The following is a 21,811-nucleotide window of genomic DNA, read 5'->3' on the forward strand; positions in this document are numbered from 1 at the left end:
GAGACATTCTCCTGCTGCCTTGAAGAAGCCAAGTCACCACGGGTTCTACAGCTGCAAGGAAATAAACTCTGCCAACAGTCATGTAAGCTCTGAAGAGAACCCCAAGCCTCAGATGAGACAGAAGCCCCAACCAAAACTTTGATGGCAGCTTCATGAGACCCTGACAGAGGACCCAACTGAGCCATGCCCAGACTCTTGATCCACGGAAACTGTGAGATAATAAACGTGTGTTGTTTTAAGATGCTAAATTTTCTGGTAACTTGTTATGGAGTAGTAGAAACCTAATACACTCTCTCCCTGCACTTTCTCTCAAATACCTTCCCTTATCAAATATATTTTTAATCATTTTAATTTGTTGAAATAGGGGCCAGCCCCACGGCGTAGTGGTTAAGTCTGGCACGCTCTGCTTCAGTGGCCTGGGATTGTGAGTTCAGATCCTGGGCGTGGACCTACACCATTCATTAGTCATGCTGAGGCGGTGACACACATACAAAATACAGGAAAACTGGCACAAATGTTAGCTCAGGGCAAATCTTCCTCACCAAAAACATAAATAAATAAATAAATAATAAAAATAAAATTTGTTGAAATAGATAATGTAAAAATTCAAGAATGAAACAATATTGTAAAGTCCTTTCCCCCCATGCCCACACACACACAGATACATTTCATAAATATAAAAAGTAACTGATTACTAAAGAATAGTATTTGGCATGCTAAGATTATTTTATTGGAACATATTTCCTCATCTGTAAAATGGATATAATAATAGTATCAACCTTATGGGTTGATATGAGGATTAAATGAATTAATATAAGTGGGCAATTTAAATCTGTCCTACTCAAAGTGTGGTGTAACCAACAGCAGTGGCATCTGATAAAAGATTTTTTTTAGAAATGCAGATCAGGCCCCAGCCCAGACCTAAAACATAAGACTACATTGTTAACAAGATCCCCAGGTAATGTACATGCACATTTGAAGTTTGAGAAGCACTTGTCTAACCAGTGCTTGCCACACATAAGTGCTATATGATCACTATATTTTCTTTAAAAACTCATTTCTTTCCTATATCCTCTATCTTCTTTTCAACTGAATATAAAAAATTTTCACTTGCAAACTGGTTCCTATAGTAAGAGCTGTCTGTGACTGAATTAAGAAATTAAAAGAAAACAAACATCTAGTTGAGTTTAAGACTATTTTGCTCTCTAGTTATAATGAGTTAGAAGTAGTATTAGAGAGCTAACAATCATTTAAATCAAGGAGAAAAAAAATTTTTTTTTTTTTTTTGGTGAGGCAGACTAGCCCTAAGCTAACATCTGTTGCCAATCCTCCTCTCTTTGCTGAGGAAGATTGGCCCTGGGCTAACATCCGTGCCCATCTTCCTCTACTTTATATATGGGACGCCTGCCACAGTATGACTTGATGAGTGGTGCGTAGGTCCGTGCCCGGGATCCGAACCTGCGAACTCCTGGCCACTGAAGTGGAGCACGCAAACTTAATCACTATGCCACCAGGCCGGCCACAAGGGGAAAAATTTTTTTAAATAGCATTTTAACCAATCCAAATACAGAAACAAAAAATGCAGATTATACTAAACATGAAAAGTACAACCAGGAGTGACGCTTACCTAATATTACTGTGAATCTGGTCTTTTACAATTACTTGGGCATGTGTGTTAGAGGAAATCACACTGTATGTGCCATCTGTTGCCTTCTTGTAACTTACTATCCATGTTACAAGTAACTATACACATATGAGGTCAACAAACAGAAAGCTAGTTTGAAATTCAGACAAAGCAATACCAAGTGCACCTCACCTTTCAAAAGCAGGAGCAATTCAGAACACGTGGGAGTATATAAAGGTGACAAGGTAATTTAAAAATAATCCCTATAATGTTACATTTATGGACTTAACTTTCTGCTAAGATTCCTTGCATTCAAATTAACATCCTTTAACAAACTTCATTTTCTGAACAGCATTTGAAAAATATGCAAAGATACCTTAATTCATTTTACTTTAGATCTTTCCCAGAAGATTAAGAGCAATTTTAGTCCTTTTAAATCTTTATCCCTTTTTAGTTAAATTACAGGCTAAAGTAAGACAATTTAGACTGACTCGAACTTCCACTTTTGCTTTTTTGACAGGCAAATTGTTGAAAATAATTAAATAAAAGAATACTCCAATTCCCTCCAGCAGGAAAACATTTCTATGCCACCTCCAGCTATAACTTTTGATGGTTGCGGTGACAGAAATGTCAATTACAGAACTAATAATAAAGCGTATTGAAAATGTATGAAACCCTAGATCTATAAAAGAAACTATTACTTCCTACTCTGATTTTTGTAGCTTTTTTAATATAGATGATGCTAATAGATTTTCAAAAGACAAGGTGACATCTCAAACAGTGAAAAATTAAGAACAGAAGTAAAAGAAATTTTAGAGAAAAGCAGAAATCTGACAACATGTTCTTATTCAGACCATATATAGGAATGAGAAATTGAAAATTTTATATACATTTTTCATATTTTCAAACACAATTCCAAAAATGTTATCTCTGTTTTTCTAGTCTTTCTCACTATTGAATCATTTTGAGGCATTATAAAAGGAAAAATATTTATTCATCTATTATTATATTTATTATAAATACATTATTTTTATGTATTATTTGTTTACTCATATATTATTATTCATACTGTTTACTGAGGAGGTGAGATCTCAATGAGAAGGTGGCATTTGAGGAAAGATTAGAAGGAAAAAGAGGAGGGCAAGAACCATGTGGCAATCTAGGAAAAAAAGAGTTCCAGCCACACGGAACAGCAAGTACAATAGCCCAGAGGCAAGAGTACACCTGATATGCTTGAAGAATACCAAAAGGACAAGCGTGGAATTTGTGAAGCAGAGAGTGGCAGGAAATGAGGTCAGAAAGGTAAATATCAAAGAGCAAGATGACGTATGGCCTTGTAAACCACGGTAAAAGAAATGTGGCTGAGTGAAATGAGAAGCTGTCACTCAGAGAAGTCCCTAAAAACATTTTCCACGTCTAACGCTTTGTTTTTAAGTTGTGCCTGCTTATACGAATCAAGGCAGAACATTGCCAGACGACCAAACCACAGAACCAGTCCAAACCAGAAAGGTCCAAGATGGCAATGAGGTGCCGTGTGCAAAAGGTGCCACGTGCAAGAACGGAAGATCTGCACATGCCCCCACCCCCATTTTATTCTTAAATAAAAGAATACTCCAATTCCCCCCATCAGGAAAGCATTTCTCCCCCCAGATGCACCCCCCACAGATGACGCAGAGACCTCCTCCCCCTTCACATCCCATAAGACCCCTGCTCACCTCCCATTCTGGGAGAAGGTGTTTTAGAACATTAGCTCTGCCTCCTCCATTCATTGATCAATGAATAAAGATTCTGCTCTGCTATTCCAAACTTGGTCTCATTCTATTGGTAGAAGCAGCTTGGTGCCAGCCGCTCCAGGCAAAAGGACCCACTTGCAGGTCACCAGTCCCTATGGCTCGGAAACAAAACCAACAGAGGATTTTAAGAAGAGAAGTAATGCGATCTGACAAATTTCAAAAGGATGACTATGGCTGGTGTGTGAAACACAGACCACGGAGGTAGGGACAAGAGTGGAAGGCAGGAGACTAGGTAGGAGGTATTGCAGTAATCCAGTACAAGAAATGATAGGGCTAGATAGAGGTCAGATTCTGGATTCCAAGATTTGGAGCCTAGGAGTTGCCACTTGCCAACAGAGGATGACTAAAGGCTTGGTTGTGAGACAATCAGCCTTCAGCCATTTACTCCACCTGGGACACAGATTCTCTCCATAGAAAAGAAAAAGAAAGAAGCAAAACTATTTAGGAGACAGAATTCTGGAAACACGTCTCCATCATACACATGTAAGGCCTAATGTCCAGCATGGATGTGTGACTAGTTAGGGCCCTCTCTGTTCTCTCCTGAGTGTGTGCACATGCTTGCATACGTTCACAGCCTGCCAGACCACCAGTGATACGTAGGATCCATTGACGGCTCACTCATTCCTTAAATTTCCTCTTTAAAATTCTGGCCAATCTATGGCTTTCCACAACCAGAATTACAACCTCTTGCTATCTGCAACATTGGCCATCCCATTCTTTTGCCACAAACATCACTACTATTTCCAATAACATTCCAGAAATACTGGGTTTTTCTACATTCGCTCCAAATCAAGTGAGCCCCCTCCAGCAGCAAAAGCAAAGCTACTAGTGTTCACAGCTTTCCCTACCCTAATAAAACTACCATGACAATAAGCCAGTAGTGAGAATGAGCAGAATGGGAACAGCATCAGGGGCCGAAACACCACAGGCTGTTCTTACCCAAGGTTCAGTAGTTTTTCTTGAATAAATGTTTCTCAATTTTTTGTATAATTTGGTCACTTTCTCAAGTCCTGAACTGGCTGGTTTTTGACAATTTTATCAACTCTTTATCAGTTTTTTGATAAGTGGATTTGCCAAGCTCCTCACTCAGCCATTCTGCATTAAATACATTTTAAATGCAATTTGCCTGAGCAGCATACTAAAAAATGTCATAGAAAATATTTTGAAACATTTCTAAGTATAGAAATTGCCAGTATGCTAAAATTACTATTTCCTTTTGACTGTTACATGCTTTTGTTGAAGAGCTTACTCTGGTGGACTTAAGTGGAAAAACCCTTTAAGCAGAGTAAACAGTATTTGCAAAGGAAAAGCATGTCAGGGACCTGTATGGTTAAGTGTTGGGTGGGTAACTCCTCTCTCTTTTTAGCTCATCCCAACTACAGAAGAGCTCAGATCTGTTACACCCTAAAAATACCCTTTCTTGGCCAGACACAACCCAGTGTTTTTAGTCCAATCTCTTTCTTCTTCTTATCAACTTTCTTGAATCGTTACAACACTCTTCTCCCCTTCCTCACCTCTAGTCAATCCTCAATCCACCACATTGAGGCTTCTTTCCCAACTTTATTAAACTCACCCTCATAAGGGTTCAGTAACCTCTCAAATTTACCAAATCCAATTAACAATTTTTGATCCTTATCATATTGGACCTCCCTCTTCCATTTGACAATACTGCACATCACTCCTTCCTTGCAAATCTCCACTCCTTAACCTGTTACTGAACACTACCTTAGTTCTCCTCATACTGTTCTGATCATTTTTCTGCAGATCCTTTAGCTGGGCTTTCTCTTTCCACATCTATTCCTTAAATGTTAGTGATTGCCTAAACTCTACTTTTAACCCATCTCTCTCACATTTTCCTCCAAGGAAATTTCAGCCATTCTCATTGCTTCATGCTGATAATTCTCAAATCTTACTCTCCCGCTATAAAACTTCTCTCACAGTTTAAGACTTTTTTTTTTTTTTTTTATAATTTTTTATTTATTTATTTATTTTTTCCCCCAAAGCCCCAGTAGATAGTTGTATGTCATAGCTGCACATCCTTCTAGTTGCTGTATGTGGGACCCGGCCTCAGCATGGCCGGAGAAGCAGTGTGTCAGTGCGCGCCCGGGATCCGAACCCGGGCCGCCAGCAGCGGAGCGTGCGCACTTAACCACTAAGCCACAGGGCCGGCCCAAGACTATTTCTAACAACTGAAAAATAGTTCCACTTTAATGTTCCACAGTGAGTTCAAACTCATCAATGTCTAAAGCTAAATGAGTCTTACCCCCACCCCCAAACCCACTCTTCCTCCTCTTGTGTTCCCTATCTCATTTGCTGGCACCAAGATCAGCTATTCACCTAAGCTACAAACCTAGATATAACCTTTGATTCTTTCTCCTCCCTTCTCTTCTGCTGCCCATGATATCCAATTAATTTATAAGCTTCACTGATTTCACCTCCTAGAATATTCTCAAATCTATCTCTTCTGCCTTACATTTTGAGGTAGCCATTTTGACACAACTGTGTCAAAAGAACTCTGTCAAATTTTTGACAATGTCAAAAATGAAGCTTGAGCTCAATTTAGCTCTCTGCCAGGAATAAAAAACGATGGACTTTCCAACGCTTACCTACATGATTTTAAGATCCTGGCAGCGGATGATCCTGAATATTTTGCTGATTAATAACGAGCCACAACTGGGATCATCTGGTTTGCCATTTATTCCTAAATGTATCAGTTTTCTAACAATGTTGCTTTCCATAAGTAAATGTCTTTTCCATTAAAGTGCACACCTGCACAACTTTCAAATCTCATCACCCATAAAGTAATTATCACTGGATCAGAAAACACCTTTCCAAACCTTGAATGACACTGAGTAATATGGCAGGAAAAATGCAAGGGAAATAAACTAAAAGCATGCTTGTGTGTCTGAAAGACTTTTTTCAAAGAGAGTATTTTGGTTTCCAATAGATTTTTCTACAAGATGTCCTTTAAAGAAGTATGAGTGGCTTCTGGCTGACATAATTTAAATATTCTACATGTAAAGTTCTTTTTGAATGCACTAGTTTACCTGCACGCATGAAATCACTCTTCAAAAATGCTTTCACATAAAACAATGCTGTTTGGAAGATAAGGTCTCATGTTATATTTTTATATTATATTGTATTATATCCTTCTATCCAAAGTCTGTGATTTTAGATAGATCTAGAACATGTAAGATCTAGAATATCTTGTCTGTAAAGGGAATATTAAAAATACTACCTCTTAAGCAATTAGGAATGGAGTTATATCAATTCAGCAGTTTAAAGACGAATACTTTGATTTTGTGTCATTAAAATTCACAGGGCTTTAGGGTGAGACTGACATAGGTTTGAATTCTGTATATTATACTTATTAGCCCTATGACCTCGAATGACTTCCTTAAAATTTTTTAGTCTAGTTCCTCAGATGTAATATAAAGATGATAACAGTTATTTCTTAGGGCTAATGTGAGTAAAATATGAAACTACGTCTACTGGATATCTAATATATTATATGCCACAAAGCAGATACTTAATCCACGTTAGTTATCTTTCTTTTAAGTTAGTGGATAGAAGTGAGGAACTTTTATTTACTAAATTAGAATAAAAGACATAATTATGTGATACTAAATTGTATAATGTATTCTTATTGAGTAGCACCTGTCATTCTATTATTTTTGTTCTCTCCCAATTCTAGCTCCATATACTTTTCAATTCTAAAAGGAATGGCATTCTTGCAGGACATTACCTGAAATCTCATGATCAAATAACTTTTGCTTGTCATGCCTGTTTACTCTTCTTCCTAAGGGCATAGCTCAATTACATTCCCCAACCACATCCGTGGTTCTTGTTTAGCAAAAAAGAAATGTGACAGCTTCTAGGTCTGGCCCAAAATTCTCCTGCGATTCTGCAATACGATCTCTGGTCTTTTCCTCTTTGTGTTAGCTAGGATGCAGATGACCACAACAGTGTTCCTGAAAATCTTGTATAGAATATAGTGGAGTCACACAACGGAAGTAAGCACTGAACTCTGTGATCAATAGAATACTGTGGAAGTGATATTGTGTGACTCCAAGGTTAAGACATCAAAGGCCTTGCAGCTTCCACCTTGGTCTCTTGGATTGCTAGCTGTGGGAAGCTACCCATTATACCATAAGGACACCCAAGCAGCCCCTATGGGAAGGCCTATGTGGAGATGAAGCAAAATTTCTTGCCAACCACCAGCATGACTTTGGCAACTATGTAAATTAGCCCCTTGCAAGATTCTCCAAGCTTTCAGCCCCAGCCAGTGAAGTCTTCAAATGACTACATCCCCAGACCATATCTGACTCTTCATAAGAAACTCGTAGCCAGAACTTCCCACACAAGCCACTCCCTAATTCCTGAACCACAGAAACCATAAAAGATAGTAAACGATTTTTGTTTTTTTAAGCCCAAAGAACTCTGACCTCTACCTCCAACCATACCTAAAAATTTAAATGGATCACAGACAAATCATTAAGGAAAAAACTGACAAATTAAACTTCATAAAAATTAAACTTTTGCTCTTCAAAAGACATTGTTCAGAAAATGAAAAGGCAAACTACAGAGTGGGATAAAATACTTGCAAAACGTATCTGATAAAGGACTTTATCAATATATAAAATCAGTAAGAAGATAAATAACTCAATTTAAAAATGGGCAACAGATTTGAATAGACTCTTGACCAAGAAGATATATAAACGGCAACTATCATATGAAAAGATGCACAACGTCATTAATCATTAGGGAAATTCAAATTAATATCACAAGATACCACTATACACCCACTAGAATGGCTAAAATTTTAAAAACTGACAATGCCAAATGTTAATAAGGATATGGAACAACTGACTCATATGTTGCTGATAAGGATGAAAAATGGTACAGCTACTTTATTGTGTGTGTGTGTGTGTGTGTGAGGAAGACCGGCTCTGAGCTAACATCCATCGCCAATCCTCCTCCTTTTTCTCCCCAAAGCCCCAGTAGATAGTTGTATGTCATAGTTGCACATCCTTCTAGTTGCTGTATGTGGGACACGGCCTCAGCATGGCCGGAGAAGCGGTGCATCGGTGCGCACCCGGGATCCGAACCCGGGCCGCCAGTAGCGAAGCGAGCGCACTTAACCGCTAAGCCACGGGGCCGGCCCAAGTACAGCTACTTTAAAAAACAGCTTAGTGGTTTCTTATAAAGTTAAACAGACACTTACCATAAGACCCAGCTGGTCCACTCCTAGGTATTTACCCAAGAGAAACAAAAGCATATATTCACCAAAGACACATACTCAAATATTCACAGTAGCTTTTTCCTAATAGCCAACAGCTAGAAACAACTCAAACGTTCATTAACTGATAACTAGATAAATAAACAAATTGTGGCATATCTTTACAATAAACTACTACTCAACAACTAAAAGGGACCAAATATTCATACAACATACATACATCTCAAAGTATTATGCTATGTGAAAGATTCTATATACAAAAGACTTTGCACGATATGATTCCTTTTATATGAAATTGTAGAAAAGGCAAAACATGGTGACAGAAAACAGATCAGTAGTTGCCAGGGACCACAGGTAAGAAGAAAGTATAGACTGTAACGGGGCACAAGGGAATTTTGGGGGGCTAATGGAAATATTTTATATCATGATTCTGGTGGTCAGATTATACAGATGAATCCATCTGTCAAAATTCAGTGAACTATACAATTAAAACAGGTAAGTTCTATTGTATTCAAATTATACCTTCATAAAGTTGTTTTATGAAAAACAGAATAATGTCTAGCATATAATAAGCACTCAATAAATATTAGCTGAAAATTATTATTTTTATGGCAATCAAAGAAAGGAATGGTTCCATGGAGAGAAAGACAGAGAATTCTACGATTTTTTTTTCAAAGATGACATAAATTCAGAAAATTACTTTTAATAAACCCTACCCTATAAGTAGATAATATAAGGGCTTATAACAAACAAAGATCTGTCATTTAGCTCTAGTTTCTATAAAAAGAATACTCAGCACAGAGCCAAATGACGTGTGACTCTCATGAGGTTGGTTAGCATCTCTCAGCAACATTCATGTAGTAAACAGAGCAGATATCATGCTATTTCAAAAAAATGAGTGGTAAGTGATGAGGCAACAACAAAATACAAGTCAGAACTGAATAATGTCAAATGAGAAGTAGAACATGACATATCACTGAAATTCTACAAACACTTGAGAGAATCTGAAACTTCTCATTAAACACTTCAAAAATACTTGAAATAAAACGGGAAGCAAAACAGCAAAGTGAGGCTGTCAAATTTAAATAGTTGCATAAGTGACACTGGGGACTATGCAATCAAGGAACCAAATGAACCAAATTCTTTCCTGCATCTAGCAGAATCTAGTCTAAGAGTAGCAGAGAGTAGGAATAATCACCACTCCTCCCCGACTCCCTGCACATGCACAGAAACACTCACACACACACATCTTTGAGGATTTTAAGTTAAGCAGCTGTATAAAGAGAGCTGGGCCGGCCTCGTGGCGTAGCGGTTAAGTGCGGGTGCTCCGCTGCTGGCGGCCTGGGTTCAGATCCCAGGCGCGCACCGAAGCACCACTTGTTAGGCCATGCTGTGGCAGCGTCCCATATAAAGTGGAGGAAGATGGGCACAGATGTTAGCCCAGTGCCAGCCTTCCTCAGCAAAAAGAGGAGGATTGGCATGGATGTTAGCTCAGGGCTGATCTTCCTCAAAAAAAAACAAAGAAAGAGAGGGAACTAAGTTCACTTCTTACCCTCTTCTGCATCATCCTCCTGGGGTGACATAGGACCCCCTCCACTGGTAGGAGTGACTGGTTCTTCCTTCTCAGACTCTCGCTGTAGACTCACCACCTCATATATTGCATCTCCAGCATTGGTATGGCCTTTTCCCTCAGACTGAGAAAGATATAAACATGAGTTTCAATATTAGAAACCCAAAGGAAACAGTGAAAGATAGCATTTCAATGGTTCATTAAAAAGAGCTGAAATGAAGAGCAGCACATCATGTTTGATCTACAGCATGTGTGAAGTTGAGAAAATTTTTAAAACACATTGTTCTTCACATGATATTCTAAACGTATGGTTCTTCTAGGATTATCTTAGCCAATAAAATGAAACCTACTAACCATTTTGAGAGAATTCAATTTCTTTTTATCAGAAATACCTGAGACACCACAGATTCTAGGGCAGACAGATAAGCAAGTGATGCTAGATTCTCAGGACTGACTACTCTGCACTGAGATACCAGCTACATCTGTCAACTAATGCATGGACATAAATAGTTTTTACCTTATAAATCGTTTACATTCTAAATGGTTTTTAAGGAAGAAATTAAGACAACTGCCAATTAACCAACTTAGCATGGCCTACAAATCCCTAGATAAACTGAGCCCTGCCTCTCTCTCCAGCCTCATCTCATACCCAAAGTTTGTTACTTCATTCCAGCCACTCTCGCCTTGTTTCAGCTCCAGAAATCTTTGAATACTTTTCCAACTCAAGGCCTTAGGACACCCTTTTCTCTCCACCAATACAGCTTTTCCTCCTGCTCTTTGCTAACTCCCATCAATTTTGATCCTTACCTCTAATGTCACTTCTACAAAAAATCTAAACTAAGTTCCCCATGTTTTTGATTCTTATCATACCGTCCTTCCCCTTCACTGTACTTACCACAATATAATTACACCCTTATTTTTAAAAATAAAAATAAATTTTTTTTTTGTTATTATATTGATTTGTTTAATGGCTGCCTCATCTACCAGACAGTAAGCACCATAAGGGCAAAGACTATGTTGATTTTCAATCAGAAATAATACGGTACCTGACATATAGCACGTACTCAACAAATATCAGTGAAATGAATGACTAGACTAACGGTAAAACACATGAATTTTGGATTCAAATAGACCTGGGTCTGAACTCAAATTTCACTACTAATAAGATGTACAGTCTTAGACAAATTACTAACTTTGCTGTGTCACAGTATCTATATCAATAGAATAAAAATAATACCACCCCCAAACTGTTAAAAAGATTAAACATAATAAATAAAATTTGTAATTTTAAATTATAAAAATATAACTTTTAATTATTCACTATTTTTAAGAATTAATTATGAACCATATATCAAATTTCAGGTGCATCTTCAAATCACTTAGCAAATAATAAAAGTTAAAATTGTCCACTGCATTAAAAATAGAGAAAAAAAGGGGGTCAGCCCAGTGGCATGGTAGTTAAGTTCACACATCCGCTTCAGCAGCCCGGAGTTTACGGGTTCAGATCTCAGGCGTAGACCTGTGCACTGCTTGTCAAGCCGTGCTGTGGCAGGCATCCCACATATAGAGTAGAGGAAGATGGGCATGGATATCAGCCCAGGGACAATCTTCCTCAGGAAAAAGAGAAGGATTGGCAACAGATGTTAGCTCAGGGCTAATCTTCCTCACACACACCAAAAAAAAAAAAAGAAATAGAGAATAAAAGAAGACAGCCCTAAAAAGTTAAGTGGTTAGGTTTAAACCAACCAAATTTGTATTGCATTTTGATCACATTCGAGAAACAGAGACCTAAATCACTAGAGCAACCACTAAAATAATCATATAAAGAAACATAGTAGGGGCCGGCCCGGTGGCATAGCAGTTAAGTTTGCACGGTCCACTTCAGCGGCCCAGGGTTCGCCAATTCAGGTCGTGGGTGCGGACCTACGCACTGCTCATCAAGCCACGCTGAGGCAGCATCCCACAGAGAGCAACTGGAAGGATGTACAACTATGACACACAACTACCTACAGGGCTTTGGGGAGGAAAACAGGAGGAAGATTGGCAACAGATGTCAACTCAGGGCCAATCTTCCTCAAAAAAAAAGAAAGAAAGAAATATAGTGAAAATGAAATACTAACTAAATGTTCAAATAATCGAAAAGATGGCAGGAAAGGAGAAACAAAGAAATGAAAAGCAGAAAATAAATAATAAAATGGTAGACCTAAATTCAAACACATTAATAATTATATTAAAAATAAATGGCCTAAACATACCAATTAAAAAGCAGAGATTGCCAGATTATATTAAAAACAAGACACAACTACATTCTGTCTACAAAAAAACCCACTTTAAATATAACGATATAGGGCCAGCCCGGTGGCACAAGCGGTTAAGTGTGTGCTCCGCTGTGGCAGCCCGGGGTTCGCCGGTTCGGATCCCGGGCACGCACCGACGCACCGCTTGTCAAGCCATGCTGTGGCCGCGTCCCATATGGAGTGGAGGAAGATGGGCATGGATGTTAGCCCAGGGCCAGTCTTCCTCAGCAAAAAGAGGAGGATTGGCAGATGTTAGCTCAGGGCTGAGGGAGGGAGGGAGGGAGGAAGGAAGGAAAGAAGGAAGGAAGGAAGAAATATAATGACATAGGCAAGTTATAAGTAAAATGAGGGAAGAAGATACACCATGAAATCACTACTCAAGAGAAAGCTGAAGAGACTATATTAATATAAGACAAAGTAGACTACCAAGCAAGAAAAAAATCACTGGGGATAAAGAAAGACATTGTACAATGTTAGAAAGACCAATGCAACAAGAATACATAAGAATCTTATAAGTGTGTGCACCTAACAAGAGAGTCTCAAATATATGAAGTAAAAATTGAAAGGAGATGGACAAATACACATTTATGATTGGAGACTTCAACATTCCTCTCACAGCAATCAAAAGAAAAAGTATACAAAAATTCCATAAGGTTACAGAAGAACAGAACGTCATCGACAACAAGATCTGATATTTATACACCACTCCACCCAAGAACAGCAGAATACACATTCTCTTCAAATGCACATGGCACATTCACCAAGACAAACCATATAAAACAAACTTGAAGAAAGTTTTAAAAATCAAAATCATAAAAAATATCTTTACTGACCATAATACAATTAAACTGGACAGAAATATATCTGAAATAATCCCTAAATATTTGGAAATAAAATAACACAGTTCTAAACAATCCATGGATCAAATTCAAAGAAGAATGCTCAAATTAGAAAATATTTTGAACTGAAGAAAAATGAAAACAGAACAAATCAAAATTAATGGTATACATCTAAATAGTGTATATAGGGATATTGAGTTATAAATGCTTATACTTGAAAAGAAGCATCCAAAAATCAATAATCTAACCTTCTACCCTAAGAAACTAGGAAAAGAAGTGCAAAATAACCCAAAGCAAGCAGAAGGAAGGAAACAAAGATAACAGCACAAAGCAATAAAAATTGAGGAAGAAAAAATTTAAAAATCAATGAAACCAAAAGGTAGTTCTTTGAAAATATCAATAAATTGATAAACCTCTAGCTAAATTGACAAAGCAAAAGAGAAAAAAGATACAAATTACCAATACCAAGAACAAAAGAGTGAATATCACTACAGACCCCATGACTCCAACAAAAGGATAATAAAAGAATACTGCAAACAGCCCTCTGCATATTAATTGGACAACTTAGATAAAATAGACCAATGCCTTGAAAGCCACAAAATACCTACACTTATCCAGGAAGAAACAGATAACCTGAAAAATCCTATATCTACTAAACAAATTGCATCTGTAGTTAAAATCTTTCTGAAAATGAAAACTCCAGGCCCATGTGGTTTCAATGACAAATCCTACTAAATATTTAAAAAGAAATAACACCAATGCTAATAAACTATCTTCAAGGAAAAGAAAGAGACTAATTCCCAACTCATTGCATGGGGCCACCACTTCCCCCATACCACAACTAGAGAAGGTATTACAAGAAAAGAAAACCACAGGCCAATATCCATTATAAATATAGACAAAAATCCTCAATCAAATATTAGCAAATCAAATCCAGCAATATATACAAAAAATAATATATCATGACCAGTGGGGTTTATCCAGGGAATGCAAAGATGGTTCAACACTGGAAAAATCAATCAGTGTAATCCACCATATTCACAGACTAAAGAAGACCACACGATCATATCATTTGATGTAGAAAAGGCATTTGAGAAAATTCAGCATTCACTCACTCATGTTAAGAATTTTCAGAAAATGAGGAATATAAGGGAGTTTTGTCAACCTGATAAAGTGTATCTATAATAGACCTACAACTAACATCATGCTTAATGGTAAAAACACTGAATGCTTTCCTCCCAAGATTGAAAACAAAGCAAGGAGGTACACTGTCACCACTCCTACTCAACTTTGTATAGAAGTCCTAGCTAGTGCAATAAAGCAAGAAAAGGCACACAGATTGGAAAGAAAGAAATAAAACTGTTCTTATCTACAAACAATATATTTCTTTGTCAAGGACTGACAAACTTTATAAAGAGCTAGATAGAAAATATTTTAAGCTTTGCAAGCCAATATGGTCTCAGTCACAACTACACAACTCTGCTATTGCGGAAAAGTGTTACAATAGTGGTAAAATATTTCATCTGCACTAAGTTTCCTTTTTTAAAGGTCCACAAGTGATTCTGATACAAAGCTAAACTGAGAACTACTGCCTGTAAGACCTCTTGCTTCTAACAAAAATGTCTATGTTTAAAAAGTCATAAATCATATAACAGAATCAGATACTGTCACTACACTGCAGATATATACAATCATATGGAAAAACTAAGTTTGCAAGCAGCTTCTATTTGCCTCTGCACAACTGAAGGTAAAGAAAGCCAATCCCGAACAGAAGTGCGAAGTTAGGAAAACATTTGCCTCCCACAGACTTTTACTTTCCCACAACCTTGTAAGTACTCCCCAACCTTGCTAATTTTCATCTTTCTGCAATTAGAACAGTTATTCCTGTTATTCAGTTACTCTTGGTTATTTTTTTCCAGTTTTATTGAGATATAATTGACATAACATTGTATAAGTTTAAGGTGTACAACATAATGATTTGATATATTGTATATATTGCATAATAATTACCACAATAAGTTCAGTTAACATCCATCACCTCACATAGTTACCCTTGGTTATTTACTAACCGATTATACTTTGTGTGTGTGTGTGTGTGTGTGTGTGTGTGTGTGTGTGTGTGTGTGGTAGAGGAAGCTTAGCCCTGAGCTAACATCCGATGCCAATCCTCTTCTTTTTTGCTGAGGAAAATTGACCCTGGGCTAACATGCATGCCCATCTTCCTCTACTTTATATGGGATGCTGCCACAGCATGGCCTGACAAGCAGTGCGTCGGTCTGCATCCCGGATCTGAACCCACGAACCCTGGGCCGCCAAAGCGGAGCGCACGAACTTAACTGCTACGCTACCAGGCGGCCCCTGACCGATTATACTTTGATTTAAATAGGTTTAAATCAGCATACATCTTTAAAAGAAAATTTTCCTTTTATGCTTTTTCACTAATAATTGATAAAAGGCTTTGTCTCCAAATGAAAGGAATGTTAAGGCACCTAAAAGCAAAGAAAAAGATTTTGGAGGAGGGCAAGAAAACATTATTCTAACATTAAACTTACTTTTAGCATAGAGCCCAAAGCCAGCCTAAAGGAGGCCGGTGTTAGGACTAAGGTATAAGAAAGGGCAGCTACTTCTACCTCCAGCCCAGCTCATGCTTTCTAGAGAAAACCGAAGAGGTGGCTCACTTTCCTCTATTCAAGGCCAAGCCATAGGGGCTCTTGAGAGCAGATAACACTGTTATGAACTCCTGTCATGACCTGGAGCCTACCCTTTTCTTACAGACAAGCCTTCTCCTTCCAAACTATCCTCTGAATAAAAGCACAAGACAGGAAGACGGCCTTTGGAGAACAGATTTGTCAAGAGAGAAGCTTTTCTTCCATCTTAACACCTGACCCACAGTCTCACTTCGAGTCTCTCTGGCATTATGACTCTGCATCCCTTTTCATTGTAACTTCCCCTCCTCTCCTGTTTCTTGAGACTCCTCTCTTTTCTGAATCCTAATTGTATTCCTAGCAGACCCAAAAGGCAGGTAAAATACTTAGAACAGTGCTCAACACATATTAAGTGCTATATAAGTGTTAATTCTGGTTACTGTTTTGTGCTGTTAGATGATATAACACTTCAGGGCATGAGATAGTCTAACCAGTGGTACAATATGTAAGTAACATTCTGGAATAACTAAGAAGCAAAAGTGGTTTCCACATCCTGTTCTAGTGCAACTCTGGAAATCTTCCAGAACAAATAGTTACAATGGTAATAATAATAAGGATAGCAAGCATTCAATCCTGACAACAACCCAAGCTCGTTCATGTCTTAGGACTTGGTGTTAGCTGTTCCCTAGAAAGGTCATTCCCTCAATCTTCACATGGTAAGTTCCTTCTTGTCACTCAGACCATTTAAATGTCACTCCTCAGAGAGGTCTTCCTTGACTACCCAAAACCCACCCAATCATCAGAGCACTCTGTTACTATCTGCTATCTTGCCATTTGTTGGCCTGCCTGCCTCCTCCATGTATCCTCCTTACATTAGAAGGTAAGTGCCATGAAGCAGAGACCTCGTCTGCAGTGTTTACCACTATACCCCCAATGTCTACATCAGTAATTGGTCACAGAGTAGGCACTTAATAAATGTTCATTAAATGAATGAATTAATAAGTAAATAAGCAAACAACTCTACACAGTAGATATTATTTTTACCTCCATTTGACACATGAGGAAGCTTAAGCTCACAGACACACTACCAAATGGCAGAATGAGGAACTAGCCTCAGGCCTAGCATCAGAATCAAATCATTAATATTTTGGCTTACCTTTTTGTGTCACGTTATAGTCTACAAAGTGATAATACAGACATCTTATATGCTAAAATATATTCTGCTCTCAATTTCTGCTGTGCTCACAGAAAATGACTCACATATTTCCTCAAAGGGACTTCTTTTAACCACTACTTTGTGTCATTCTACTTCTGTGGTCCTTCCCTTTTCTAAATCTCACAGCATTCTGTATATTATTTTCATTTGGTATTTATCATATCCTTCCTTGTAAAATGGTGATTTTTATATATTTCCTTATTAATAGGAGATGACACAGAGATCATTTGGGGATAAGGGTTATATTGTCAATATCTTATCCTCACTGTGGCAGGTACCACAGACACTGTAAATTAACTTTGAATTAACTTGACTATAATAGGCATGGAATTATTTGTGCTAAAAATCTTTTATGTAGCTAATTCAAATGTCATGGAATTTTAGAGATGAAAAAAACTTCAGTAATACTATTAATCCACATTCTTATTTTATAATAAGGAAACCAAGGCTTACAGAGATAAGAGGGCTCCTAATAGGATTTATTTTTTATTATCTATAGAGAACAAGCCTCATCTGACATATTTATTTCATACACAAACTCAAAACACATATTTCAGGTACTAAATCCAAAGTATATGATACACACTACATATCTATACAGGAGAAGGTGATTCCTTTTCAATCAAATGTAAAATTTGATATGTCTTTTCAGGCCCGATGCTCCAATAAGTAAACACAACTTAATTTTTTATTATTATTAGCATTTAAAAATCTTCATCATAAGATGCGTATGGATATTAGCCCAGGGCCAATCTTCCTCAGCAAAAAAGTAGAGGATTGGCAACAGATGTTAGCTCAGGGCTAATCTTCCTCAAAAAGAAAAACAAAAAACAAATCATCATCATAAGCAGCAACATATTTTTTCAGAAAATCTGTTTTGGTAATCAGATATGCTAATAGAAATTATTTAAAGTATTTAAACCTTATTAATTCTACAATATATGTTTTGTATCTCAAGAAATGTCAATCTGCATTAAAATATGCTGTGCTGGCCTCAAAATGTCTAGATTTCCTAAACTAATCTAACATAAATAACATTTCTTAAGGTTATCTTTAAAATGAATATTATATAAGCATTTCTTTCTTCATAACATTTCTTTCCTTAAAAAATTGCCTCAAATTGTTCTTCGTAGTTTATCACACATCCCCAAAATAAGCAAGAATTCAAGAACCACCCGCTACATATTTTCACTGCCGCTGACCCCACTGACCCCTTGAGAATTGAACTCTGCTTTACAATAACTTCACCTAATCATCTAAACCTACTCCTACTTTTCCTGAAACTCTCCATCCTCATAGATGCCTAATTATGAAATAAAAGATCATTGAGTTCACTGAAGTAAGTGCTGCATTTTCCAAGCTCCTCTCTGCATATGCTTCCACTCTTTTATGCCTAAAATAACTTTGCTGTTATCAATTTTTACTACATTTTGCATCAGCACAAAGTAGAAAACATTTTTATGAGGAACAACACAGCTAAGAATGTTGCACACCATTACTGTGAACAAAAGCAGTTACCTCTGTTCACAGGAAATCATTTCATTTCAAAATGTTGAACAAGTAGTGTGTTAAGAGTAACATCATAGTCTTAAATGCAAGAATATTATCTGGACCTAAACAAAGTAGATCTATGAAATAAGCAAAATTTCATTACAAATATCAATTATGTTGCTACTTTCCCCATCATACTCAAGCAGCTCTCTCTGTCACATTACCCTCCAGGATGTAATAAGCCTTTTATTTTTATTATTTGTGTGTGTGTGTGAGGAAGATTAGCCCTCAGCTGACATCTGTTGCCAATCCTCCTCTTTTTGCTGAGGAAGATTGACCCTGAGCTAACATCTGTGCCCATCTTCCTCTATTTTATGTGGGACACCTGCCATAGCATGGCTTGATAAGTAGTGCATAGGTCTGCCCCTAGGATCCGAACCCGTGAACCCTGGCCCACCAAATCAGAACGTGCGACTTAACCACTACACCACCAGGCCAGCCCCAAGCCTCGTATTTTTATATGTTAAATTTTCAACACACTAAAAGAATACAAGTCTTTAGATAACAGAGCTATTCCTCAGTCATAGGCCACCTGAAAGACAAGGGAGAGGAATGCTAATACTTAAAAGGAACCCAAATCACTGTGCTTGACACCTTGCTTTGCTTAACAAATAACTTTTTGTTTTTTTAAATATTGTTTGCATTGGGTCTTCCACTTTTTTGTTTATTTATTTATTTATTTATTTATTTATTTATTTTTGCTGAGGAAGATTCACCCTGAGCTAACATGTCACCAATCTTCCTCCTTTTGTATGTCAGCTGCCACCACAGAACAGCCACTGACAGACACCAAACCCGGGCTGCTAAAGGGGAGCGCGCAGGACTTAATCACTAGGCCACCGGGGCTGGCCCGACATATTACTGTTAAATACATTGCAAAAGAGCATATGTATGTAAAGATTCTCTCCTTTCTGGCCTTCAATTTCAAATTTTTAAATGCTAATATTTCACAATCAATCCTTTTCACTCAACTAATAACTCCAAGTTTTCGATGAAGGGCTATCATAAACCACCTATGCTCATTTCAGTACCCAGAAGGAAATACCGCTTTATTCAGTTTTATTTCCTCTGATGTAGTTTCATGATAAGACACCCTCAATAGTACAATACAGAGCAAATTTGAAGTGGTAGCACTTATATGTTCTCAGTGTCTTATAGTTCTTTAGGCTAAATACCACCAGCAGGATATAAAATTATTCTATGATTTTAAAAATTATAAAACAAAGCAAAACAAAACAAAAACACTACTACAAAGATTGTATTCCAACCAGTTCCCTATCAAAGAATCCTACCAGTAAATACCTTATGGACGACTGGATGTGCAGCAGCACTTATTTTCAGTAATAGGAAAGAAAGACATAATAATTCAATTAAATTATTTCTTAAGCTATTTATTAGAGTAGCAATAGCTGATGTCACTACAGTTTAAAGTTATGAGTATCTCCAACTTTACCTTCATCCCCACATGAATTTTATTTTGGGGTACTTTAAAACTATCATTTAAAAAATCACTTTGAATTGACATGATAAGCACATAAAATTTGAAGCAACAGAATTTTCCAAAATTCTAATTTTCTTTTCAGCTGTTTTGGAAGTCCTTCCATAAATTAAAAAAAAAAAAAGATAATATCAAGTGATGCATAATTTCTTTTTTTATTGAGATATAATTGACATATAATATTATGTAAGGTGTAAAACGTGTTGATTTGATACATTTATATATTACAATACGATGACCACTGTAGCATTAGCTAACACCTCTATCACATCACATAATTCTCATTTCTGTTTTGTGATGAGAACTTTTATGATCTATTCTCTTAGCAACTTTTAAGTTTATAATGTAGTATCGCTAACTATAATCATTATGCTACGCATTGGATCTCCAGAACATTTTTGTCTACTAGTTGTAAGTTTGCACATAATTTCTTAACTATACCATTTCAGCAGAAAGAAATTAGTTCATTTTTAAAATATCTGCTATGCCATTCCTCTAAATGTTGGCAACAAAAGGTTTTCAGCACTTGACTCCAGACTTGGATAGAGTGCTCATTCAGTAGTATCACTAGCAGAAGGGTTTGGCTTCCAAACCCAGGAAAAACAGAGAGAGAGACTGAATTTTCTCAACAGTCTAATTTTATATATAAGTAAAATGTATCCTAATACTTTGAATTTGTACCCAGCATCTTTTTTGTCCCCAGTTGCACAGGGGAGGGGGGCCTCAATCAACTGCAGTCTGACTTCTGCCCCAATACTCCTGAAATTGCCCAAGTCTTAGAGTCTAAAATCACTCTCTCATTTACCAATCAAACCTCTCGTCAACCTCCCTGCAGTAAGTGATGCTGCAGACATTCTTTCCTCCTGGAACAGTTTCCTTCCATGACTCTCCTGACCTCACGCTCTTGTGATTTTACCCCTAGATCTGTGCTTACTCTTCTACATTCACTTGGCTCGATCCTCTTCTTCTACCGATCTTTTAAATGTCTGTATTTCCCAAGGCTATATCCGTAGCCCTCTTCACTCCTCATTCAACACTTGAGCTATGGGTGATTTCATCTACTCCTATTCACAATTCTCAAGCATTAACCACTTTTAAAATTTTTATTTCCCAAGCTTAGGATACAAATATCCAAGTGCCTACTAAATCTGGGAGTCTCACAGAAACATTAAATCCAGCATATCTGAAAGCCCACTAGCTTTCCTCATGAGCCTCAAAACTTTTCTCAGTCAAGAGGATCAAAAATCACCAGGAGGGGCCAGTCCAGTGGCCTAGTGGTTAAGTTCGGCACACTCGACTTCAGTGGCCTGGGTTCGGTTCCTAGGAGCGGACCTACACCAACCATTGGTGGCCATGCTGTGGCAGCAACCCACTAACAAAATAGAGGAAGACTGGCACAGATGTTAGCTCAGGGCAAATCTTCCTCAGCAAAAAAAAAAAAAAAAACCCACCACCTGGAACTAATCCTAGCCTCGTTTTCCCTCAACCTCACATCAAATCAAACACCAAATCTTGTTGATCTTTACTTCCCTAATGCTT

At 37.4% G+C, this 21,811-nt stretch overlaps 1 protein-coding gene across 4 annotated transcripts in view; it reads right to left on the bottom strand.

Moving 5' to 3' along the window:
* Positions 1-21,811, bottom strand: part of RABGAP1L (RAB GTPase activating protein 1 like) — a 689,292-nt gene that overhangs the window by 533,991 nt on the left and 133,490 nt on the right. For all 4 annotated transcript variants that reach the window (XM_058540018.1, XM_058540017.1, XM_058540020.1 and 1 more), the window contains one exon: positions 10,209-10,350. In XM_058540018.1, coding sequence (XP_058396001.1) covers positions 10,209-10,350 — 142 coding nt within the window. The remainder of the gene's footprint in view (positions 1-10,208; positions 10,351-21,811) is intronic.

The sequence above is a fragment of the Diceros bicornis genome, chromosome 4 (assembly GCF_020826845.1).
Source record: "Diceros bicornis minor isolate mBicDic1 chromosome 4, mDicBic1.mat.cur, whole genome shotgun sequence".
Lineage (NCBI taxonomy): Eukaryota > Metazoa > Chordata > Mammalia > Perissodactyla > Rhinocerotidae > Diceros > Diceros bicornis.